The 26713-nt window shown below is 44.8% G+C and overlaps 2 protein-coding genes and 1 long non-coding RNA gene across 3 annotated transcripts; 1 reads left to right on the plus strand and 2 right to left on the minus strand.

The window, feature by feature from the left end:
• Nucleotides 1–8572: 8572 nt before the first annotated feature.
• LOC308166829 (pre-mRNA-processing factor 40 homolog A-like) lies at nt 8573–13884 on the minus strand (the record flags this gene model as incomplete). Its single annotated transcript, XM_080541153.1, has 4 exons — nt 8573–8611; nt 9279–10366; nt 13705–13778; nt 13877–13884. The coding sequence occupies 4 exons, from the start codon at nt 13882–13884 to the stop codon at nt 8573–8575; spliced, it is 1209 nt and encodes a 402-aa protein (XP_080397279.1).
• Nucleotides 13885–15507: 1623 nt separating this feature from the next.
• LOC308165810 lies at nt 15508–17817 on the minus strand. Its single transcript, XR_013937677.1, has 3 exons — nt 17520–17817; nt 16961–17071; nt 15508–16725 (listed from the first exon to the last, which is right to left on the minus strand). It is a non-coding gene; the product is annotated as an uncharacterized lncRNA (long non-coding RNA).
• Nucleotides 17818–18299: 482 nt separating this feature from the next.
• LOC308166830 (forkhead box protein M1-like) lies at nt 18300–22454 on the plus strand (the record flags this gene model as incomplete). The annotated part of the gene is made up of 8 exons (XM_080541154.1): nt 18300–18738; nt 18878–19026; nt 19429–19623; nt 20274–20402; nt 20586–20645; nt 20972–21026; nt 21165–21334; nt 21696–22454. 8 exons carry the CDS (start codon nt 18300–18302, stop codon nt 22452–22454), a joined length of 1956 nt encoding a protein of 651 aa, XP_080397280.1.
• Nucleotides 22455–26713: the final 4259 nt, after the last annotated feature.

Genomic DNA, 26713 nt, shown 5'->3' on the forward strand with positions numbered 1-26713 from the left:
TAGGAAGTTCAAATATAGAGAACAAACAATAGGTGAACACTATCAAGACCACTCAGATCCTTTATCAGAATAGTAGGGTATATATTAGATGAGAACTTGGTGGAGAAGACTAAAGACCTTTGGGACACAATTTGGGACACAACTGTGTGTGAGTATCGAACTAACACTCTCTTGTAAGATATCTAAGAAATGTTGGAAATTAGTTTGAATAATATTGACAGAATAAACACATTGAGAAACATAATTGTTTTACCTATTCATTTTCAACCACAGAACCAGAGCTTTAAATTCATGTGATGAATCTGAGCATAATGTGATTAATGATAAAAACCCTTTGACAGGTTTCTGTGTTCAGTACAAGACCATGAAGACCATGAAGGCATTTCTTTTTCACAATATCTTAAGTATTTTCATGTAAGTATTTTCATGTAGCATAGACTTCTTTTTCTTATGATGACTGATGGATAGATGATTCACTTACTTAGACAAATGTATTTGTTGTAAATCGCTTTGGATAAAGGTGTCTGCTAAAATCAAAAATCTAAATATAAGTACAGTGTGGATGGAGATCAAATTAGTCCTAAATCCAGGGGGGTATTCTATCAACCTCGCTAAAGGAAAGTCTAGGCTTATTTTGATAAATCTCATGAGATTTATAAAAAAATCAGCCTGGATTTTCCTTTAGCGACTTTGATGGAATACCCCCCAGGTCCTACAGGAATACAGTGTCCGGATGTTTTTTCTAGTATTCAATGAGAGTTTGAGAGCTCATAAACTTGGTTGGTCCACAAATGGCAAAACAAGCTGATTTACATTATTGATAAGATGACATAGATTAGGGAACCAATATTATGAAAACATACAATACACAGTTCCAAAACATAATGTGATACATGTGATGGTTTACTGTAGTATAATACTTTTAAAATGGTTCACTTTTAGAGTGTTATGCTGTGGAAATGACCTCTACTTCAATGACGAAGCAAAACTCCAACTCCCACAAACCCACATCATTGACTGGATGAAGGGCCTTGACGACAGCAAGTCCCTCTCTGACATCACCATCCTTCGCACCCGTCACTGGTGCCCGTCTCTCTTTGGAGGCCCGGGGGACTCATGCCATTCCTTTGCTGTGAGTGACCAACTGAAGGCTGGAATACGCTCCCTGGATCTCAGACTCTTTGCATTAAAAGGCAAGCTGTATGCCATGCACAGGGTTGTCTACCAAGACACCACTTTCAGTGAGATTCTTGCCACGGTCAGGGCTTTTCTGTCAGAATACAAAAGTGAGACGGTTCTCATTAGGGTGAAACCTGTTCTGATTCATAAAGCAGAAGTTCAGGGGTTGGTTGAGAAACTGATTAAGGGTGCCACGGATGTTTGGGTGAGTTCTCAAATACCAACTATTGGTGAGGTGAGAGGAAAGATTGTGTTTGTACAGGAAAACAGCTTTAAGCTTGGCGTCCCTCTCGTGGAAACTGACACCAAGGGTGACTATGAGCAGGGCCGGCCCTAGAAATGTTGTGGCTCTGAGCGAGATTTTAATGTGCCCCCCCCCCCCCCACACACACACACACACACACACACACACACACACACACACACACACACACACACACACACACACACACACACACACACACACACACACACACACACACACACGTTTTGTGGAGGTGTTGGAGTTTTCGATTGATGGGCTTTTTCAAGGTTTAATCGACAAGGGGGGGCATAAAAATAAATTGGCATCAATCCACACACAATACCCCATAATGACAAAGTGAAAGCAAGTTTTTAGAAATTTCTGCAAATTTATTAAAATTGAAACACAGAAATACTTCATGTGCATAACATTTTCTAAAAATAGTGACAAAAATGTCATCAACAAATCACTCAATTGTCAACAAATCACTCAACAAATCACTCAGTTGAATTGAGTCTTGATGCAAGGATAATAGTTAATGGTTAATAATAATAGTTAATAGGTAATATGCTGCTCTTGCTGTATTTTTAAATAATGTATGTAAAGCACTTTGAATTGCCCCTGTTGAATGAAATGTGCTATACAAATAAACGTGCCTTGCCTAGCCTTGCCTTATGTAATTTTGGAATCAATATCTTATATTAGGATGTCACTACCAACTCAGCAAATTGTATACTTTTCTCTTGATCCTGACAAACTCCTCAGTCCCTGCCAGTGACAAATATACCCATAAATCGATACAGCTACCACTATTATTCACACAGAGATGGTGCAGAAACTGGGAGCATGCATCCCTTTTTGGTGTCTTCAGATTGAATTCTAGATGGCCGACGTGATTGGTTTATGCTTGCCTTAAATAAAAACAAATACTATAATTGGACTTGCTTTGTCTTGACTTTGTTTATATTGACATAATGAGAGGAATGCATGCAACAAAACCTAATGATGATTTACATGTTTGAATGTTTTTTCTTGGGCTCTCAAACAAAAGCACAGATCTGGAAAATAGACTAAGTTAGTCATTTACAGAATATCAGGAAGTGGTGGGGATCAAAGAATTATGAAATAGTTAAGTCACCCAATCCCACTGAAGAGGAGGAGGAGACACTACTACTACTGCACAACAAGCAGAGAGTCCACAGCTTTAACTAAACCAGCCATACAGGACCTAGGCTATATATCCTTATCCTACACATCCTTATAGCCTCAGGGCTGGAGCAGGTGAGCTCTTCTTCTACACAGTCTGTAGTGTCGTAATTATGGCTTGAATGAACTCTGAAGATAATAAAGAAAAACATGTTTGTTGAAGTGGTAAATGTGTTAACATACAGTACAGAACTGGAGGCTAACCATATACTGTATATGGTTATATAGCGCAGGAAAAGCGCTATAAAAAAAAGATTATTATTATTATACGCTACCTTAACTGTACATAGCTCATAACTGTATATACTTCTAAACTACCGTACATGCCATACTGTACCTATGTATCATTGTCATGTTCTTATATCACTATTTGCACTTCTGGTTAGATGCTAAACTCCATTTCATTGTCTAGTACTCAGCAATGACAGTAAAGTTGAATTTAATTGATGTGATTATTCTGTGAAATATATAGAGTATTGAAATGTATGAAGTAGGGAAAAGTACTGAATTCATTTAATGCATCAGTTCAACACAACCTCTCAATAGTGAACATTTACTGTCATTTCCCAGAAGAGTAATCATTTACAGTAATTTCCCAGAAGACTGTACCTACATCCTGCTCTGGTGTGTTTGTTCACTGTAATTTATGATACAGACTTACCCTATGGTTATCAGTGAGGCAAGACAGAGATAACCACAAAACAAACCAGGAAGAGCACAGAAACAAAATTGTGGATTGAATAATTTAAATGTTGTTTAGATGTAGATATCTGCATGAAACCATGACCATAACTACTGCTATCAGTGCTCTTTTTAAGAATATTTTGAAATGTAATTGCTGTGTCAATTGTTCCCTGTGCCTGTTTGTTAACTCTGTGTTCTATGTGCTCATGTTATCTGTTGCTTGTTGCTTGTTGTTTCTGTGTTTTCTGTGTTTTCTTTTTTTGTGACAGGGTTTGATTAATAGGTCCCCATCTCGGCAATAGCCTAGGTGCACAAGATGTCGTCGTTTGACTTCCGGCGTGCGACTACTTGCATAATAACTTCCGGTCTGGTTTGTTGTTACAGAAAGAGATGGCTTTTTACACTCGCTGTTTACAGGATCTCCCGAAAATCACGGCCGATGGCGTACATCGAATCGTTAGCGCTTCCTCGGTAGCCCATTCTAGCAAAAAAAGAAAAGGGATTCAAGATGTATATTTTGAGCTACCTCCACAACTATGAGGGTGAGTAACGGCATCATTAGCTAATGTTATTATGTCGCCCCCCCCCCCCTCCCCCCCGCCTAAATCTACTGGTGTTTTTGTACCCCCCCCCCCCCACCATGACCACACACTGTACATACTTGTTGTTTTGTCCCCCCGCCCGAACTACCCATTGTACATATTATATGTCTGTCCCCCTGCCCGAACTACCCACTGTACATACTTTGTGTTTTGTCCCCCGCCCCCACCTGTGGTGTATGTCCCCACCTGTCCTACCCGCTGTACATACCTTATGTTTTGTTGTATTGTTCTTCCCATGTTGGATGTATGTTTATCTTGTAGATAGTACTAGTTATTTGTCTGTATTATCTTGTAGATAGTACTAGTTTTTTGTCTGTCTTACATGTAACGATTAATTGAGTATCAAGGACCCCAATTGAAATAAGCCAGTGGCTTTCTTGGGTTTTTATCCTGTTAGTTGACCTTGTATGTAATATGTACTTTCATGTACCTACTTCTGCAAATCTTCTAATAAAGTTTTCAATCAATCAATCAATCAAAAAAGCTAGAATACTAGCTAGCTAGCACTAACGTTAGCTTTTTAGCTGGCTGTGTTGCAACGGGAGCGTACCTATGTTCCCCGGGTCCTATGTTCCCCGGGTTCTATGTTCCCCGGTTCCCCGCTTCCGAAAAAGGGTTCTATGTTCCCCGTTTTTTATTTTTTATTTTTTTATTTTTATTATTTAAAAAACAACATACACAAATACATAATCATACTGTGTTTTTTTTATTTTTATTTTTTTATTTAAAAAATAACATACACAAATACACAAATACATACACAAATACATAATCATATGTATCAATGTCAATCATATGTATCAATGTCAATATCAATGTCCTGAGGTTGATACACTAATGTATGCTGACGACACTGTACTATTTGTACATGGTCAGACCAAGACGGAGGTAGCTGCTGTACTTACCAAATCTATGGCTCAGGTGACTACATGGTTGAACCACTGTCGTCTCCAACTTAATGTTTCCAAGACGGTCAGCATGTTTTTTTACCAAAACAAACCGTTCTGCTGAAGAAGCATATGTCATTATCTCAGGGGAACAACTACAAGTTGTGAACGAGTTCAAATATCTTGGGGTGCTGTTAGATTCCAACCTCACTTTTAAGGCACATATCAAAAAGGTCTGTAAAATTGTCAAGTTCAATCTGTCCAACTTCCGCTTTATAAGGGACTACATGTCAACAGAGGCAGCTACCATGTATGTCCACGCCATGATCTTCACACACATCAACTACTGCATAACAAGCTGGTCACAAGCAAATCCCACAAGCTGCAAAGCACTCGAGTCACTATACAAACAAACAATCAAAACACTAGACAAGACACTAGCCAAGACACTTTCACCACTGCACAATACTGAAGAAACACAACATTCTAAGCTGGGACAATCTGAAAACCTACACAAACCTCTGCCTTGTCTATAAAACTATCCACAATTTAGCCCCACCACCACTTAACACCTTCATCTCACGACCAGGAAGTACAGTACGCACCACAAGGGGTGTCACCAGAGGGGACTGCACCATCCCATTTAGGAGGAGTGCCTTTAGTCAGTCTGCCTGGTCAGTTAGAGGGGCACGTGAATGGAACCTGATTCCAGGGCACCTTAAAGAATTAGGCACCTTTAAATCATTTAGAAAGCACCTAAAACAGTGGATGATCAACACACACACCTGCCAACATTGAAATGTCCTGTCCTATACCTGTATGTCATGTGTACCGCCTGTCTGTGTACCGCCTAACATGTCTTACCTGTACAGTCTGTGTGCTTGTTTTTAGTCTGCTTACCGTGCGTATATGTTGCTTGCTTTTAGTCTGCTTACCGAATATGTACCCTCCCTTTAACCGCCTATGATTAATGTATGCTCTTTTAACCCTCTGCTTATATGTACCCTCATTTTAACCGCCTATGATTAATGTATGTTCTTTTAACCCCCTATGTTATGCCCTTAAGCTAAATGCTTGTCGTGTCTACTTTTTTGTGCCTAGGTCTAGCTATATTTTATCTTTTAAATGTACTTTTTTCCTCCAGGGAGCCGTATACAACATCATGGCATAGGGACTGCGGATGAAAACTAGCTTTCGGGCTAACTCTGGCGTATTTACAATTTATTTTTGTTTTATTAATATGCACTGTCCCTTGAATAAATAAATGAATCTGAATCTGAAATCTGAAATTTAAAAAACAACATACACAAATACATAATCATATGTATCAATATACATAATATATATTATGTAATAATCAATGTCATAGTATTGTCTCAGCATTTTATATAACTCCCTAGATAGATCATTTTCGAGATGGAATTGAAAATCTTATATTCCTAAAAGAACACCAGTGATATATATATATATACACATTATTAAATATTTTTTCTATATTTTTGTCAAACGGAATCAAATAAATACAGTAGAGATATCAATCCAAAATATAGGCTTTTATTGCAACCAACCCAAAAAAATAGACTATGTTTGTGCATACATAATAACAATAATAACAATAACAATATTTAGGCCAATAACAATAACAATAACATAATAATAACAATTACAATAATAATAATAACAATAACAAAATTAGGCCAATAACAATAATAATAACAACAACATAGGCCAAAGTGCTATCAAAATACATGTGGAAAAATTAAAAAATCTAAAAGATCTAGCCCATACGGACGCTACGGCCTACGGCTGACAGCCCTCCAGTACGAAGCCAGATCTCTGAGGCCCTGCATATACTGTCCTTTCAGCCTCAGTAGACGGGCCTCAAGCAGCACAGAGACACACTAAATATCAGAGTGCAACATTGTCCCCTGAAACATACAAGTATATTATATCAATGTGTTTCTATGCAGTATCAATAGCATCTAATTTAGATTTTTTATTTTAGTTGTTTATCTAAAGAAAATAATATTTTAAAATAATGAATTATCTAAAATAATAAATTAAAAACAATCTAAATGATATGCTATTATCAATAGCATACCCCTTTTATAATTAGCATACTGAATTTCATTCTCAGATTTGATATAAAGACTATCAGAGCTGGGTCATTTGTGGAGACAACCCCAACCCAACCCAACTCAACCCAACCCTACTTGGTGAAGACAGGAACCACAGGCCACCGGTGAAAATCACAGGCATATGGGCTACCATGTCAGGTAAAATAGTCTTACTGAAAGACCTTGTATAAAAAATATTGATGGGAATCTATAGCCTACCTTAATACTTGATGTCTTTTATTTTCAGAGAATCCACAGCTCCTGTTTGAAGGGACCGTGTTCCTGCCACTCCACAGAGAAGATCTCCTGACAGGCTGTGAAGAGTACAAGGAGGGAGCAAAGCTTCTCTTCCCACCCTCAGCCATCACTGACACCCTTCTGTTCCTACATCATAAATGTTTTTGGGAACCACGCCAACTTGTTGGGATAGGTATGAATTCAACTGCCACCAATGGGCAATACTGTGAAATTGTTGATAAAAGAGTAGTCCACAACATCAGGAACACATGCTACCTGAAGAATAGGTTTCTCCACTCTCATATGGAGTAACTCTCCCATGTCACACTGTGATGGTGGTCATTGTAGTCTGTCTGGGATGGAGGATGTCAGTGTAGTCTCTTTCAGAAGGACAGTTTAGTCTCTCTGTGGTGGAGGGGAATCTTGGGGGAGTTGTTACACAACACATTCTTGTTTATTTATTTATTTGTATTTTAAATAATTAGAGCAACCTGGTCTCACACGGCAGACGTCAGAATTCGACGTTTATGGACAAACGTCAAATTCTGACGTGAGATCGCATCCAAACGTCGAATTCCGACGTGACATTTGCATCCAAACGTCGAATTCCGACGTGACATTGGGGTATCTCGTTCTGATAGCGCAGGGGTGCACCTGTTATGTGCGCCTGTCGGGCTTCTCTTGGGATTATTCCATTTTGAATTGCACTTGCATTAATTAGTTAGGCCACATTTAGGGTTAGGGTTAGGGTTAGGGTTAGGGTTAAGGTTAGGGTTAGGGTTAGGGTTAAGGTTAGGGTTAGGGTTAGGGTTAAGGTTAGGGTTAGGGTTAGGGTTAAGGTTAGGGTTAGGGTTAGGGTTAGTGTAACCAGGGAGTAGCTAAAAGGACTGTAGAATTTAGGAAGGGCTGGTTATCTAACTAACTCTGAGCTAAATAGGCAGTGTAGGAGGATAGAGGTAGGGGGCGCCAGCAAACCTTTAGACTAGCATTACCATCGTTAGCATTAGCATTGGAATTAGCATTAGCATTAGCATTGGAATTAGCATTAGCCTTAGCATACAAACAACTAAACACACGGTAACGGTATCCCATATGAACAAACACATTTATTTACACAACTGATGTATACATCCCAAAATATACTCCCTCCCCGCCGGCCACACACACACTCACTCACTCATAGTATCTGGCCTGAACAGGCTTAGAGTCCCGGACTGTGGTGCGCGTTGAGGCCTGGTTGGATGGCATGTGCGTCGAGGAAGGTAGCAGACAAAAGGGGGGGGGGTGACGTAGCAACGCGAAGGGAAAGGGGCTTCTTCGTGGTCCACGACGAGGTGAAGGGCTCAGGTCCGGTGGTCCACGTCGGTCGCAATCCACTCGTGGAGGCGACGACTCTGTCCAGCTTGATCTTGTCCGTCAGGTCCAACGTTCGCAGCCGGCTGCTGGCAAGGCTGGCTAACGGGAACACAGCTAAATGGGCTATCACAGTTGTAAACTCGATAATCACTAAACGGGTCTTCAGCTTCAGCACGGTGTGCGTGTTACTGACTCCGCCATCTTAGATCGACTTCGTGTTCTCTCTGCTTATTCTCACTCTCGTTGCTCTCATCACTCGGATTCTCATCACACTGACTCACAGAGCACTTCCGTCCCTATATATACACCACCGAACCTAGCATCCGGGTCACGGACACACCCCGGATATACCACGTCATTAAACATATACATAAACATTACAATAACAATACATACACCTTCATAAACGTACAGGAATAGTATAGAAAATAATAAAGTAAATAACAGGGGCAAAATAGGGCTGGTTTGGGGAAACTAAACTGGCTCTAAACTGTGGGCCTTCACAACAGCCGCCCCATGAAACCCTCGGTTTCAGTTAACTAGGGAAGGCACACTGGCTAGGCTGCTCTAGCAGCGTGAGGTAGGAGGTGATAGTGTCCTTCGTAATTTGAGGGAGCTCAATCAGGCGTGCCACAGGTCGGGTGTAAGTGCGACCACCAACGTCCACGATGGCCGTCCGCACCCTTCCATCCGGACCCGGCAGGACCTTGGTCACTCTGCCTGTCTGCCAGGCGGCGCGTGGAAGGGACTGGTCGATCACCAGTACCACGGCACCTTCGGACAAGTTGTCTCTCTCCCTCAGCAGAGTCTTCTGCTTCTCCTCCTTCTCCAGGGCGCGGATGTGCTCCTCGAAGCAGATCAGAGCGTCTTCCTTGTCCATGTTCTGCAGCTCCTCGTACTCAGCGAAGGTGGGGTTGTCCAGCAGGTACTGCTGGGCCTCGGACCAGGTGGTGCGGTAGGTGACGTTGGCCATGTTGTCCAGAATGTTCTTCAGCGCCTCCCAGTTCCTCTTCCTGAGCTGCTTGGCTTGTTCCTTCTCCTTCTTAGCCTTGTAGGCCTTAAACGCTTGCTTCTTCTCACTCAGCTTGGGCAGGGCGCTGTAGCGTGGGTCGTTGATGATCATTCTCATGGCTTGCTCCCATGACGCGTTGGATGAAACACCCTTCTCCTTCAGAAGCTCTTTGAAGGCCTGCTTGGCCTCCTCTTTTGGGTTCCACTTGTACGTTTTCTTCGCCAACTCCGGCCTTTCCTCCTTGGAGGCGTCTACAATACTGGCTGAGACTTCCATGGCTGACGTGTACTCGACGGAGTTGACGGGTGCGTCAATGCTGACCTCGGCCACGTGAGGGTGCATGGCCACCTGCAGGTGTTCCTCGGCAACAGCTGTTGCCGCCATGGCCTCCATGTCCATCATGGTCGCCATGGTAGCAGCAGGATCAACCTGAAGAGTGGGGACGGGGGCGGTGCCAGGAGCTGCAGCTTCTACCGTCCCATTCTCCTCTGCTTTGATCATCGCTTCAAGATCTTCCAGCTCTTTGGGCTTGGTCCACCGGGACTCCTTAGTCTGGGAGTTGTAGTAGTAAGGCTTTCCCGTGTCAGACTTGTACTCCTTCCACGGGCACTTAGACAACATTTGCTCAGCAGGAGATTTCAGGTCGTCTGGTTTCTCCCCTGAGGACTGTTTAGTCTCTGTGTTGTAGAAGTAGGTCTTCCCATCCAGAGACTTATGCTCTGTCCACAGAGACTTCTTCTTTGGTTGGTCATCCTGTGGTGAACCATTTGTGGTACTAACTGTTCCAGGTGCACTGGCAGCAATAGATTCCACTCCAGGCGGTCCGGTTGGTTGGTTTGCTTCTTCGGTTCGGACATGGAGGGATGACGTAGCTCTCCCGTCTCTATCTCTCCCCTCGGTAGCGCCTTGGAGGGCCCACCCAAGCGCAGTCTTAACAGCCATCGGGCAGCCTCGTGGTCCTCTCAGCGGAGGACGGAGCGACACGATCAGTTCAGCGTTGTCCGAGCCGATGAGAAGGGTTGGCTCCGCTCCTTCTATCGGATGTAGGTCTACTCGCCGTAGGTGGGAATATCTTGCGCGTAATCTCTCCAGGGGGTAGTCGTAGCGGGAGAGCGCTAGCTGGTCTGCGGTGAAGACATTCCGAAGCCGATATCTGTCCGACGGCCGCCCCGCCGGGGAGATAGAGAAGTTGATTCTCGCCCCGGTGACCTCTTTAAGGTCGCGACGTATCGTGCGCAGAGTCAGCTTCTCCACAGTCCCTTGGAGCCCCAACTGGCGCACTGCCCCCTGGAGAAGGATGGTCCGTTCCGACCCGTCGTCTAGAACGGCGTACGTGTCGTACACAGCGTTGTTGTGGTGAAGTCGGACCTTCACCACCTTCAGTAGGACCTTGGAGCCGCTGCTCCGGGCTGGGTCTAGGTAGTAGACAGGTGTTGCCTCTTCCGGTGCGCTACCGGACCTAGAGCTTCTGGTGCCCTCCGTGGACCTGGCGAGGGAGACCTCGTGTAGGATGTTGAGGTGGACCTCCTCACAGCGGTTGCACTTTCTCCTCAAGGTGCAGTTCTTAGCCAGATGGTCGCGCCCACAGTTCCAGCACCTCTTGTTCTCCTCGAGCCACCTCTGCTTGGCCTCGGTACTCAGGTTGTTGAAGTCACTGCACTCATTGAACCAGTGCTCGCTGGTGCAGTACGGACATGGCGGTGGACCTCTCCGTCCCTTTTGATGGGGTTGAGAGGAATCCTTTCCCTCAGGTCGGGCTTTCCTCTCTCTCCGAGGCTCCTCCTCCGTGTGCAGCACTCCTACTGGGCGTCCTCTGTTCGAGCTCGGCCCGTCCCAGCGGTCTCCCTTCTCCCTCTCCTTCTTCGGCTCAGCGTAACCCATGGCGTCTACGTTGGTGTCATGCACTTCCTCCAGTAGGAACTCCGCGAAGGCAGCCATGCTCAGACCCAACTTCCCGGGGTTACGAACGCGCTGCTGTCGCCGGAACCTCTCCTGCCGGAAGCGTGGGATCTTGCGGAGCAGCCACTCTACGTTGGAGGTGCTGTTGATCTCGCTGGCGCCAGCTGGGCCCTGCGTCTTCAGCATTCCAACCAAGGTGTGCACGCGGAGCGCGAAGTCATCCAGCGCCCGGTCATCCTTGATGGGGGCCTGCTGTTCGAGGGCTTGCAGTTCAGCAAGGGCGTGGTTCCAGGGACGACCGTAGCGGGCATCCAAGTCGGCGAGCGCTCTGGTGTAAGGTGTCGGTGCGGAGGCATGGGCCAGAACCATGTTGTGGGCTCTGGGGTTCCTCACATGCTGAAGGAGAATCGCATATTTGTAGGACTCTGAGCAGGAGTCGTCCAAGAGCGTGTCTAGGCAGATGCGTAGTTCCACATACTGGCTCCTGTCCTCGTCCTTGAAGAAGGGGAACTTGGGTCCCTCCACCTGGGGAAACATCCTGTAGTGGATGATCGGGGCTGGAGTGACGGTCTGGGTGTCCGGCCTGCATGCATTTTGGTGCACTGGAGGACCTAGGGGTGTGCTACGCTCTTGGGGGATGGCTCCCCTCCCGGGCAGCGACGCTGGCTCCCTCTGGGCCGCGTAGCGGTCGGGTCCCTGGTCCTCTTCCTTCCAGGTGGTCAGCTGGGCCTGTAGTTGGACAGTCATGGCGGGGGTCATGGAGCCATCGGCGGGGGGTTCAGGAGATGGCACTCGAGAGGGCCGTGCGGAGGATGCTCTGGAGCTACGGGCCGACGGAGCTCTGCTGATGCACACGTCGCGCATGGTCTGCAGCATTTCCTCCATCTTCTCCGCGTGCAGTTGCTCTCTCTCCATCTTCTCCGCGTACAGTTGCTCTCTCGCCATCTGCCTCTCCGCCGCGCGTTCCGCCCCCTCCATCTGGAGGCGCTCGCGCTCGAACTGGATGCGTTCCCTCTCTAACGCCTCCTGGCGCTGTCTCTCCGCCGCACGTTCCGCTCCGTTCATCTGGAGGCGTTCACGTTCTAGCGCCTCCTGGCGCTGCCTCTCCGCCGCGCGTTCCGCTCCATCCATCTGGAGGCGTTCGCGTTCTAGCGCCTCCTGGCGCTGGAGGCGTTCACGCTCGAACTGGAGGCGTTCCCGCTCGAACGCCATCTCGGCCTGTTGGCGCATATATTCTGACAGCGCGGCACTACTCCCTCTGGAGTGTATGCTATCCGCCCCAGAGGCAGAACTGCCCACGGAAACCCTGGACCGGGAGGAAGCCACTGAACGGCAGGAACTAGGTCTCGAGCGCGCCGTACTGGGAGGCAGATCGTTAAGGCTGAGGCCCTCCCTCTTCCGCCCGCAGGCGCTGTCGGACCGGGCCTCTCCTTCCTGCTCTTCCGTTTCTACGGCAAAACCCTGCTGTTCTGCCATCTCATCCTCAGGCTGGTGCTCTTTGATGGCTGTCTCGGTGCTAGCCACCCGCGCGCCGGCGGACACCTCGGCCTCTCCGACCACTGTATCCCGTGGAGTGCGCTCCTCGCTACCACTCAGTGAGCTTTCGAGCTCAAGCTCATACTCCTGTAACCTCGGAGGCAACCGCGGGACTCTCTGTGGTCGTGGCTCTGGCTCAGGGGGCGGAGAAGGGGGGGTAACTGTCTGGTCTGGTTGGCTGCGCTCAGCCATGCTATCACTACACTACCTATCCGGCTCGAAGGACCAATTGTAACCAGGGAGTAGCTAAAAGGACTGTAGAATTTAGGAAGGGCTGGTTATCTAACTAACTCTGAGCTAAATAGGCAGTGTAGGAGGATAGAGGTAGGGGGCGCCAGCAAACCTTTAGACTAGCATTACCATCGTTAGCATTAGCATTGGAATTAGCATTAGCATTAGCATTGGAATTAGCATTAGCCTTAGCATACAAACAACTAAACACACGGTAACGGTATCCCATATGAACAAACACATTTATTTACACAACTGATGTATACATCCCAAAATATACTCCCTCCCCGCCGGCCACACACACACTCACTCACTCATAGTATCTGGCCTGAACAGGCTTAGAGTCCCGGACTGTGGTGCGCGTTGAGGCCTGGTTGGATGGCATGTGCGTCGAGGAAGGTAGCAGACAAAAGGGGGGGGGGTGACGTAGCAACGCGAAGGGAAAGGGGCTTCTTCGTGGTCCACGACGAGGTGAAGGGCTCAGGTCCGGTGGTCCACGTCGGTCGCAATCCACTCGTGGAGGCGACGACTCTGTCCAGCTTGATCTTGTCCGTCAGGTCCAACGTTCGCAGCCGGCTGCTGGCAAGGCTGGCTAACGGGAACACAGCTAAACGGGCTATCACAGTTGTAAACTCGATAATCACTAAACGGGTCTTCAGCTTCAGCACGGTGTGCGTGTTACTGACTCCGCCATCTTAGATCGACTTCGTGTTCTCTCTGCTTATTCTCACTCTCGTTGCTCTCATCACTCGGATTCTCATCACACTGACTCACAGAGCACTTCCGTCCCTATATATACACCACCGAACCTAGCATCCGGGTCACGGACACACCCCGGATATACCACGTCATTAAACATATACATAAACATTACAATAACAATACATACACCTTCATAAACGTACAGGAATAGTATAGAAAATAATAAAGTAAATAACAGGGGCAAAATAGGGCTGGTTTGGGGAAACTAAACTGGCTCTAAACTGTGGGCCTTCACAACAGTTAGGGTTAGGGTAACCATAGGGTTTCCAATTCAAAATGGAATAATCCCGAGAGAAGCCCCGACAGGCGCACCCCTGCGCTATCAGAACGAGCTACCCCAATGTGACGTCGGAATTCGACGTTTGGATGCAAATGTCACGTCGGAATTCGACGTTTGGATGCAATCTCACATCAGAATTCAACGGTTGTCCATAAACGTCGAATTCTGCCGTCTGCCGTGTGAGACCAGGCTGATTAGAGTTAGTAGATTTGTGACAGCCCCCCAGTGTGTCTGAATTGGAGTCCTAGTATACTGTACTTCCAAATGGTTTAGCATGGGGGGTCAGCTTCAGTACTAGATTTGGGCCGAGGTCCAATAGTGTCCTACCTACAAAAGGTTTTGTACATATAATCATTTTCTTCATATAATAATGTTGTACACATAATAATGTTGTTCCTATGTATAATAGTTCCTGCAATTTCCTGTAAATGTCTATCAATTAAAAATCCACAGTATGATTATGTATTTGTGTATGTTGTTTTAAAAAAACAAAACAAAACAAAAACACAGTATGATTATGTATTTGTGTATGTTGTTTTTTAAATAATAATAAAAAAATAAAATAAAAAAAAACTCTCACGGAAGCGGGGAACATAGAACCCTTTTTCGGAAGCGGGGAACATAGAACCCTTTTTTTATTTTATTTTAAGAAATCGGGGTACATAGGACCCGGGGAACATAGGGATGACCCCGTTGCAACTACCTTGCTACTTTGTACTAGCCAGCTACATTCAAAACACAATATCAGTAACGTCCTTCTTGATTAACATTAACGTTATTATCTGTCTCTTTTTCAGTATCAAACAAAGATACAAATACAGGAGAGGTCAGCGTCAGGGCGAGCTGCTATAGGTCCATGAGGAAGCATGAGAAACCGCACAATTTGAGAGTAGGGGGATGCACAGTTATCTAGCTTTTACAGTATAGCTAGCTAGCTAGCTCTAGTTCTCAATCATGTTCTGGGGAGTCAATGTTGCCAGAGTTTGGATGTTAGGCAAAACACCAGTGAGTGATTTGAAATGAACGTTAGGTGCAGCATGTTTGGCTTGGCATCCCCAGAAAATGGTTAGAGAATTTCTGTTCTATTTCAGATGTTCCACTCACCTAACTGTATCTGTTGCTATTCACAATATTCATACTTCCTTTAAATGAATCAGTTGAGACAGTTTCCAGAACCAAAGATGTAAAAGATCCAGTGCAGAGTTCTGTACTGCTGAAATGTTACTTCAGATTTAGAGTTTTCCTTGAACCCATGTAAGGTCTGTCTCAACTTATTCTTCTTTTTAAATCATAAATCAGTAAATGAAGACTGACAATTCTACTACCATTTAATAAAGTATGAACACATTTTTAATGTCACCTCTTTCCTTACTATTGCAGGTTATATTGAAGGACTCATTGTTACGGTCAGATAGGGAACCCAAGCGCAGACACAGACAGAGACAGGTTAAAGTAAAATAAAGTATGATTTATTTTAGGGAGTAGGCAGATAATGGTCGTAGGGCAAGCGGGGGGTCAGGCAGGGGGCGTAGTCAGCAGGCAGGCAGGGGGTTTAGGCAGGAGGGGTTGTCGGCAGGCAGGCAGGGGGGTTAGGCAGGAGGGGTAGTCGGCAGGCAGGCAGGGGCTTAGGCAGGAAGAGTAGTCGTTAGGCAGGCAGGGGTCAGGCCGGTAGGGCAGGCAGGCAAGAGGGCAGGTAGGACAGGCAGGCAGGAGGGCAGGTAGGGCAGGCAGGCAAGAGGGCAGGTAGGGCAGGCAGGCAGGAGTCCGGTAGGGGCACTGGGGGGTAAAGGCAAAACAGGGGTAAGTAGGAGGCAGGTACAGGCAGGGTAGTAAATAGGTAGGGGAGCTGGAAGCGTATCTTTACGGTAAGCTGAAGCTACGATCTGGCAGAGACGTGAAGGCTGGAACGGGTCTTTATGCAGGGCTAACGATGAGGTAATAGTGAACAGCCGGACAAAACGCACACCTGAAGCCACTCCTGCCAATTAGAGGGGGGGGGGAGAGAGAGAGAGAGAGAGAGAGAGAGAGAGAGAGAGAGAGAGAGAGAGAGAGAGAGAGAGAGAGAGAGAGAGAGAGAGAGAGAGAGAGAGAGAGAGAGAGAGAGAGGGAAAGAGAGAGAGAGGCACTGCCCACTACCTAGAGGTAGAGGGCGTGACACTCATGCCCTGTGGAGCTCATTCATACACAGTGCTCCTGTGTCGCTGGTACAAACAACATTATGTAACCACACCGTTGCTCTGTTGTATCAGTCTGCACATTACTCGCAGCTGAAGACTCCAGTGGTCCCGCCTGTCCTGAGCTGCACAGAGAGCGAGCAGCGTTGGCGCAAGCCAAGAACAATGGTAAGTAGTTTGGGGGGGAAAACATATGAAGGCCTACATAAGCACACAGAGCCTGAGCTTGATGCTTTTCCCTCTCCAGACAGGAAATGGCACTCTCCAGCTCTGACTGTTTGAGGGTGGCATCAGATAGCTCCAGCTTCAGTTGCTCTAACTGTGGAGAAATGGAGCCATTTATGGTTAAAGACAAATCCACCGAAGGTAAATCAATTAATGTTAGTCAACCCTAAATGTTCTATTAAGGTGTGGCACAAACACCCCAGAATCAGCACTCAGTGTATTGAATTGCATGGAAAAAATAGGGTGGGGGCCACAGAACTACTGGGGGTTGAAGAGTTCATAATCAATTCATGAATTATCTATAACAGTATAATAGTTAAATGCTTCACCTCTATGACCCCCATGTTTTCTCCTTTCTCTTCAGTCTGAGCTTTACTCAGCTCATCCTCCATAGACGAGATCTTACTCTGAAGGATCTGAATATTCTCAGTCAAGCACTCCTGAGGGAGAGGAAGAGATGCCAAGTTAGATGGAAATACAAATACACTACATGGCTGATATTATGGGTGTGAAACAGGTGTGAATCAACCCTTAGATTTACATAAGGGTATACTGGTATGTCTTGAGGACCATCTTAGATTTACAATGGCAACTCAAAGAGGCACAAGTTACAGTGGGGTGCAAAAATGTGGGCGCCCCTGGTTTAAATGTCTGTTACAATTATTCTCCAAGTGAAAGCAAACCTGAACACTAAATGCTACAAAGTTAAACATGACACCTTTCTGCAAATTTTAATGCAAATGTTAAAGTTTCTTTTTTTTAAATGATAAAAAAGTTTGGGAAATAAACAGATCCTGTATGACATCAGATACAATGTAATATGATGAAGGTTAATATCTGTTTGATATGGGACAAAGAGATGACATCTAGTTAGTTGTAAACAAACACCTTCTGAGCGGTGGCATGTTGGAGCTCCATCTGTAGGTGGCCGTGTTGAGCACTACACTCCTCCTGAGCCTGCACCTGGGCCTCGGTCAGCCTCTCCACCTCAGCCTCCGTTCTGGCCAGCTGCGTGCACACTGTATGCATCTGTCAGAGATAGACAAACACAGAGATCAGAGGCACGGTGTAACAACACTGAACACTCAGATACAGAAATCTGTAAGGTCGCCACCAGTGAACGAGGTGTCTTTTATACCCGTACAATTACAATCATCCTACTTTTTAGTCATTTTGATTGAGAATGATGACGTCACGACATTGTGTTCTATCTAGAAGACACTCAGTTGACATTTGAAAGACGGATCTTTTTTTTAGCTCGCTGGCTTGTCAGCCACCTAAGGAGGCTACTTCGATTTTGGCTTGTAAAGTTAGCTGTAATTGATGTTTTTGAGTGACTAAAAGTTGCGACGTTAGGCTAATCATAAGTTGATCGGTGTTCCACACGTCTGGTGTGAATGTATTGTTGCCTTGTCTGGTTTACGCTAGCTAGCTTTCATCAAGGAACATTCGACCGTTGTTGAATCAACTGCCGTTAACATCAACCCTCCGGTTTACAACTCGTCTCTTTCAGGTAGAAGGATGTGTTCTGAATAGTACACGTAACTAGTATCAACTGTTCATTGTTCATCATCTGATTGCAATTAATCTAGTGGCTTGTCTTCCCTGTCTGTCGTTTATTTAGACAGCAAGTGAGCATAAAAGGACAGTCTCTGTGATCTGATCAGAATGAGACGGAGCCCAAGGAGACCACTGATCCTCAAGAGGAGGAAGCTGGCTTTCCAGCGAAATGATCCAGCAGCTCCCTCACAGGATGAGCCAGATGGACCAAAACGCAAAGAAGCATCCAAACCGTCAGGTGGCCAGCGCTTTCCCGATGGCATCCGCATGATGGACCACCCCACTATACCTGGCACGCAGGTGGTAGTCATCCCTAACACTGCAGACCTTCAGAGTGTTATTGCAGCACTCACTGCTAAAGGGAAGGAGTGTGGTCCTCAAGGACCCAACAAGTTTATCCTTCTGAGTGGAAGTGACAATCTAGAAGATGGTCCGGAGGAAGGAAGCACCTCTGGTAGGAGTAGCATGGCTCTTTTCAGACGGCCAGAGAAAGCATCCAAAACGGACTACCTTCTAGATCCTAAGTCTCTGACTACAATTAAACCATGTAAGTAAATGTAATTCATGTTATTTTATTTAATATTTTTGCTCAAAGAACCACCACATGTCATGAAAAACATCCATTGATGGAAGAGCTATTCACAAGGAACAGGTACAGGTTATTCTGCACAATCATTGTTTTTCAGTGAATAAGGACCTGGATTGCTATCCACTAGATGACAGCCTGACTAACATCCAGTGGCTTGGGAGGATGAGCACAGACGGCTTAGGGCCAGATGCTGCCAAGAAGGTTTCTGACCAGGAGAATCATGATCCATGCCCACAGATACACCAGGTTTGTGTTCTGTCTCTTGTCACTGGAGTGGGATTGTCACTAGGCATAGTACATAAACCCTGAACCTCAAGGAGGGTTTACTGATACATTGTTGTTGCAGTAGTCTAACATGTTCCTGTGTGTTCTCCTGACACATTTGTTTACCCAGTGTGTTTGTCACACCAGTTTTGCACTCAGGTGTGATAGTATACAAATAAAGCTCTAGGACAACTAAGACCATACAAACTTGATTCATTGTTTAACAGATTTGAGGCAAGCAAGCAAAGTCTATTGAGTGTACCAATATGAATAGAATGAATGTGAAAAGTATTCGAAATAGTATGCTACATGAAACAATTTATGAAGTTTGTATTGCCCAAGTGAAGTATCTAAACAAGCCAACCTATTTTTTTCCTTCCAAAGCCACAAAGTAAACAAATGGAAACCGAAAGTGTTATCAAAGACCCCATCTCAGAGAGGCCACCATACTCGTACATGGCAATAATCCAGTTTGCCATCAACAGTAAAAAGAACATGAGGATGACATTGAAAGAGATTTACACCTGGATTGAGGACCACTTCCCATATTTCAGAAATGTGGCCAAGCCGGGCTGGAAGGTAACCCATTTACTAAAACCATTTTGTCAGGTGTCCTATACAGACAATGTTGCGGTCAATTTCCTTTAAAATAGTGAAAATACCACCGCTCATCTATGATCAGACTTAGCTGAGGTGCTGGAACTGAAAAAAATAACAGCATCCGCACACTCAAACACTGTACAAATTTGTTTTGTTTATTGCAAGCTTTCTGTCATAGACCTTCCTCAGGCATAAAGTAGACAAGTGAATGCAGTGGTATAAAGGGTTCAAACAACATCACTTCATTTTAGCCAATGCACAACACCTGTGTCAAAAATGTCACCTAGTGGCTAGGCATCAAGGGAATTGTAGTCTTAGATTTAGTGGACTACAAAAACAAGTGTTCATGAGACAGGAAACATCTAAATCAAATATTTACAATATACATAGCAGGACAAAAAACTATAGAGAAATGCTACAAACATGCAGACGTCAGGCAGTAGCCATCATATAGCATAGAACATATAAATCTAAAGTAATTTATTCATAGCACGACACTCGTGTCAAAATCCAAATTTAGACCTAGGGGTTGTAGACTTCCTAGGGTATGGATCCAACTTTAAAAAGGAAACTTGCATTGCCATGAGATAACGATCTTATTTTGATTCCCTCTATGTCCCCCCCGCCAGAATTCTATTCGCCACAACCTCTCCCTGCATGGCATGTTCACCCGTGAGACGACCCAAGATGGCAAGATATCCTACTGGACCATCCCACCAGAAGCTAATCGATGCCTTACACTGGACCAGGTTTACAAGGTGAGCATGTTGAAAGAACCTGTTTATTCTTATGTCAAGTTTTAGCCACTGACCGTCACAACTCTCCAAACTCTTCAACAGACCACACTTGGTTATATCTGTGCGTATCACTGTCTTGTTTGCGTTGTTGATAATAATGTATCTTTGCCACTGTCACATCTTTCTTGGTTCCCTGCCCACCAGACTGGTATCGACCCATCTTCCTCAACCTTCCCTCATACCATGCAGGTCTCAGACCAACACGTAAGATTGTTTTTACCTTTCTTTTCCTCTGAAGCAGTCAGCCAGGGAGGACAGGACAGGACAGGACAGGGAAGGCAGAGAGGACATGCTTTTCCATCTGGTCTTGATTAGCTCGAGTGGACATTTTATTGCAGGAGCAGATGATGCAGAGAGAGGCAGACACACACATGACTTTACTTCATTACCTCATAGAAACTGTAGTTATGTCAGCTATACCTTTTCCCCCAGGTCTAGCTTATTCTGTCTTCATGTGTTGCCTTTGAGAGGAGTAAAGGATTAAGGATCAATGTGTTGTATTATTATGAACATCTCAATTGTCTCTCAAGCGTGAGAAGAGAACGGTTCCTGAACTCAAGAGAACAACAGCTGCAAGTGCCCCTGGTGAGTGAGAGAAAGACTTGGGACTAAGTGGGGGGGAGCACAAGCAGCTTGTGAAGATTCTGAAATCTGGAAAGAGCTGGAAATGAAGGTGTAAATATTGTCTCATGAAGTTTTTTCCTCCCTCCTCCCCATGTTCAGGGAGGAAGATGAAGCCCCTTCTTCCTCGAACAGACTCATACCTGGTCCCCATCCAGCTCCCCATCACCCCCTCCCTCTACCTGTCCTCGGCTCCACAACTCTCTCTATCGGCCCCCCAGCTGAAACCTTGCTCTTCGGGTGGGACTAAGAAGGTCCGCATAGCTCCCAAGGTAAAGTCTTAATCACATTTGTTTGTTTTGAGAAATAATAATAATAATACATTGGACTCATATAGCGCTTTTCTAGACACTCAAAGACGTTTTACAAACTAAAAAGATTGAGTAGTAATAATAAAAAGAAACAAAAGAGAAATAAAAGAAAGTATAGGGGTCTAATTACGTTTTTGATTACTAATCTAAATCTAAGTGCAGGACAATCTACTCTGCAATTGTATACTGCAATTACACCTAGATTTCGGGCAGAGAAGCGGCGAACAAGCAACGCCAGCGTCTTCTCTCAACTGGCATTTTTTGAAAAGTGAAATAATTCGTTTTGAAAAATCACCGAACAAATTCTTTCCTCCATATGCAGGTGAAGGACGAGCAGGTGTGTGTTTCCCTGTGCATGCAGACCCCCGGGGCCGTCCCACCCACCGCCAAGAGAGAAGTCAGCAGCTCACGCCGCAAGCAGCGCCTCGTCCTGCCCACCAACGAAGAGCCCGTGCTCCTCTTCCCCGACAGCACCTTCTTCGACTCTGACTTTGCTTCCGACGGGTCGGCCTTCCAGAACACACGTGACACTGAGCTGGACCCCCGACCTGGCCCCGACAGCCCCGGCAGGGAGTACTCCTTCAAGACCCCTATCAAAAGCAGCCATCCGGCCTCTTCCACCCCCAGCAAGCCCCCCACGTTGTTGCCAGAGCCGTGGAGGGAGACCCCGCTGGGCAAGGAGAGCCGCGGCGTGCTGGACTTCAGCCCCATCCGCACCCCGGGCCCCAGCTTCACCTCGCAGCTCCACGACTACACCCCCTTCAGTTTCAGCAGCACGCCCTTCAAAGACCTGCCCCTCTTCAACTCCCCCAGCGAGCTGCTCACCTCCTCCGGGCTCTCCGCCGGCGCCGCCAACTACCCCCCGGGCGGGGGACGTCTGCCGGGCTGTTCCCGAGAGCTCCAGGTCGGGGGCCCCTCCTTAGCCAACCTCTCCCCCACAGAGGGCCTGGTCCTGGACACCATGAACGACAGCCTGAGCAAGATCCTAGTGGACATCTCTGGCTTAGAGGACGACGAACTGGGCATTGGCAACATCAGTTGGTCCCAATTGTTTTCTGGAGTAAGCCTTGCCTTGCTCTGAGCTTACCCTCCTCTCCCAAGTTCTTTCACCTGGGGAAAACATAGGCCAGAGTCTGAATACCAAGCTCCTCACATATCGTCTTCCAATCTACATGTGGGATTTCTTTCTGAATTTCAGTTTCAAGTTTTCGTCTTTGTCACTAACTCCGTCACTGCCGCTTTCTCTTATGCTGTCTCGTGTAGGTAGTTTCTTTCCACAAGCTACCAATATTTTGACTATTATAATTCACTGCCTCCCACCATAGTCTTGAAGGAACTGCTAGAAAAGTAGATAAGTATTGTATTTGCGTTCATAGCCTATGTATGTTTGATTTGCACATTTGTAATATATTTAGCTGTATTTAAATGGATACATTAACTGATGAACCAGCGACACACTACCATGCTAGATTTGAAGTCCTTATGCCTCTGCTGCATACCTACAGGAGTTGCCATTTGATCACCTTGTAACCTGTACACCACGAACAAGTGGAGAGGATGTGGTCAAATGAGGAACAAAAACGACGTTGTCTACGCCCCCAATGAGGCTCAGTGTTTGCGGTCATATCAGTACATAAAAACAAGCATGTTTGATTGATCAGTAAGTCAACACCTATTTCAATGCACTTTTCCAAGAGACGTTCTAGATATGACACTTCACATCAAAGTACTTTGTGAACTTATCATCAATGAAATAATTATAATTAATTAATAATAATAATTATAATTAATTAATAATAACTTAATATAATCAATTAAATCAATCAATAATCAATAAATTTGAGCAGTAGAGTGATCAGCTATGTATGTAAAAGCATGGTGTAGGGGTGATGCGTTTTCTTCTGATGTATCGTACTGTGTAGAAAGTAATCTATCGGAATAAAAATCTTTGAACAATTTTTGTCTAGATTAGAGGAATACTCATTTTGACCAGAACAGTTAACGATTGCAGTACCTTCATATGAGAGAGCAGGAGCTGAGGAATCGTTTGTTCATGACCAACCCAAAGTGATATGTAGCTTTGTTTCATTCTTAATTCTGTCCGGTTGCTTGCGATTGTATGCAGCAAGTTATCTGTTTGCTGATGTGTTGAATATCGTGCCATGGCCATGGGATTGCTGGTGTTCGCAATGTGATAACATACCTCAACTGTTTACATCATTCCATCAGTGGTGTCATGTTACGGTTTGAATTTATTTTTCGATAACATTTGGGGTCTACAACTTTTCAAGAAAAGTGCCTTTTTATTTTTTGGGGGTGTTGGGTCGCTGCTCCTTACAATACATACGTTGTTGGGGTTTTGTGTCAATATTTGTAATGGTCTTCCTCCACTTTGACTACCCACCCAGTCTCCTCATAATCATCTTAATGATTAACTGACACAAGCATTCACACCACATACTTGCAATAACATTCTGGTCAGAATTTATCCAAAGACCAGATGGCACTACTGCAGAGATGGGAATAGTTGGTCTTAGTACAACACCTATTTGGGATGTTTTAGCAAAGCACATCAGTTTTGTAAATCTTTTGTATCTGTAATTTGAATAAAGGGGTAAGAAATCAGTTTCTCTTGTTTTATTTATGTAAAAAAAAGGGAAAAAAAGAAAGAACTATGAACACCTAACAGAATACATCTAACATCACTAATTTTCATTTTTGATTGAATAAAGAAGAGTTCATTGATTATTTAGTCAGAATGACATGGCGGTATAAACCAGCTATATGAATCTACAGGGTCTTCAGTATGTCTGGACCTCCTGCTGAGCCACCTCAAGCAGGATCTGGAGCTTCTCACTGCAGGAGTCTAGAGAGAGAGAGAGACTGTTAGGGCTTTCACACCGGCGAAGAACCGTTCCGGTTCACGTTCGCAAACCAAGTCTGGAACCGGCCGGTGCGTTCAGCCCAAATCTCCCTAGGCACTTAGGCAAAGATAATAATTATACATTTATTTATATAGCAGCTATCAATACAGTGTTACAAAGTGCATTACAAATGCGCAGATAAAACATGCAAATAAAAACAAAAATATACTGTAAGTAGGAAAAACAGTAAAACACAACACATTAAAAACAAGCTAGTCGATAAAAAGATCTGAGAGGATTGGATAGGTGAAAATAATATTACCATATCTCCACCCTTAACCGATAGGGGTGATGGAGTTCTTGCCACAATCCTTACATTTGGTTCATAATCTCAGGTCTCTACAGGACCCTATAGGGGTATGGGGTATATAGGGTTTATTTAGAATTCAGGTTTGGTGTGTCATGACAATGTTGAATATTGGCTCATGACAGCCACAATTACAACACACACAACCTCACAGAGGTCAACTCATTTCGATGGCAAGTTAGCAATGCAATAGTATCCGTCACAGATGTGAAGTGAACACGGCTGTGTAGATGGGAGTCAGAGTCGTATAATGCGTATTACTATTAGCAGTTGAACGGACTGGCAGACATCCTGAAGAAGTCACACTCTCACCATTGTTCAATTCCTTCGCGATTGTAATGTGGCTGAAGAAACCACACCCTGACCATTCCTTTATAATAATAATAATAATAATAATAATAATAATAATAATAACTTTATTTGTATAGCGCTTTTCCTGCAAACACTGCAGCTCAAAGTGCTTTATTCATTATATAATCTTAATTGAATTATTTTGTTATTTATAGGCAATATTAAAAGGATGGGTTTTTATCATCTTAATTTAATTATTTAGTCATTTAAAGGCAATATTAAAAAGATGGGTTTTTAGTCTTGACTTGAACATATTTGCTGAGGTTGCATCCCTAATGTAAACTGGCAGTGCATTCCACAATTTGGGTGCATAAAATGAGAATGCAGCCTCACCAAATCTCTTCTTTTGTACATGTGGTACACAGAGAAAACCAGCGTCAGAAGACCTGAGAGCTCTATTGGGCTGATATGCTAGCAAAAGGTCTTTCAAAAGGTCTTTGCGATTGTAATGTGTCTCACACCTTATCCTTTGTTGTGAATGATATTTAAAGGAGAGGGGCAGCATTATTCTTGGAGTTTTGGGTTAGGCCCGTCACAGACACCATTCTCCTGTGTTGTCCTTGAAGCACGTATTGTGTGGTTAGGACTTAGTCATATGTTGCTTTGAAACTGTTACATTGGCTATTTTGTTGATATTATATATATTCTCATTTTCAGTTAAAACAACACAACATCATCGTGACCAGGTTATCACAGAGTTTACCACCAATGTCTGATGTTCACATGCATTGTTAAGGAGAGGTTGAGAGAGGTCATCAGCTACTGCTATAGGCAGGAACGTAAACTCCTCGCAAGCCGATTTATCTTAACGTGAGGGGGCGGTGAATTAGCATTTTGGGTATTCTTAATGGAATCTAGGATTCAATATGATCGATTGTCATACAGGGATGGGCAAGGCATTGTCAATCATTATTAACCATGGAATGTCTTTTGGAGTCAGATCTAACATTAACGTTAAGTTGGGTAAGCTGGTCATGTTGACCACTTGACGTAATCATTGGGAATAAATGGATGTCTTATGTTTGAACCGTCGTCTATTTTTCAGTGTTTTCATTTTGTTAAGTCGTGACGTGTTTCCGGGTCCAACGTTGGCTGAGGCGCTCTCTTCGAAATGCCTCAGTAATAATAATAATTCATTATATTTATATAGCGCTTTTCCGAGGCTCAAAGACGCTGACAATATGGAGAAAACGGGAAAGTGCTGTGTCCCTTGTTGTATGAATAGATCCGAGGCTAAAAAACGATTGAACCGTCATTCTACCGCTGTAGTACACTGGTACTATGGTGCAGGGAATTTGTGGTTTGGACCCGGAAATTGCTAAACGTCACGTTTGACGTCAGACTTAACAAGCGAATAGCAGCCAAGTGACTCACTGAAGGTGTGTCTCCATCGGGCTGGCAGGCGGGAGCGCGCCACGGTCAGGTAGTACACAGGGACCCCAGTCAGGGTGAGAGCACAGCTGCCCCCCGTGTTCCAGGGGTCCGAGTACAGAGACGTCCCCACAATGGCGAAGCACACCACTGTGAAGGTGACCGCGATGGCTGCCGGCACCTTGAGAGGAAAGGATAGATATGGTGATATTAGAATTATAAGGTTCTATCTCAATTTTTGTCAAAATTGAGTTTTTTACATAATCTGATCCATTAAAACAGTATTATTTTACTTTGAAAAACAGTACCGCTTGCTCACTTATATTTCAATGAAATAGGCAGGCTTGCTTTGATTTGATGCACTGTTAGTACTGTTTGCAGCATATT

The sequence above is a fragment of the Nansenia antarctica genome, assembly GCF_963989245.1.
Source record: "Nansenia antarctica genome assembly, chromosome: 10".
In the NCBI taxonomy this organism is placed as follows: Eukaryota; Metazoa; Chordata; class Actinopteri; order Argentiniformes; family Microstomatidae; genus Nansenia; species Nansenia antarctica.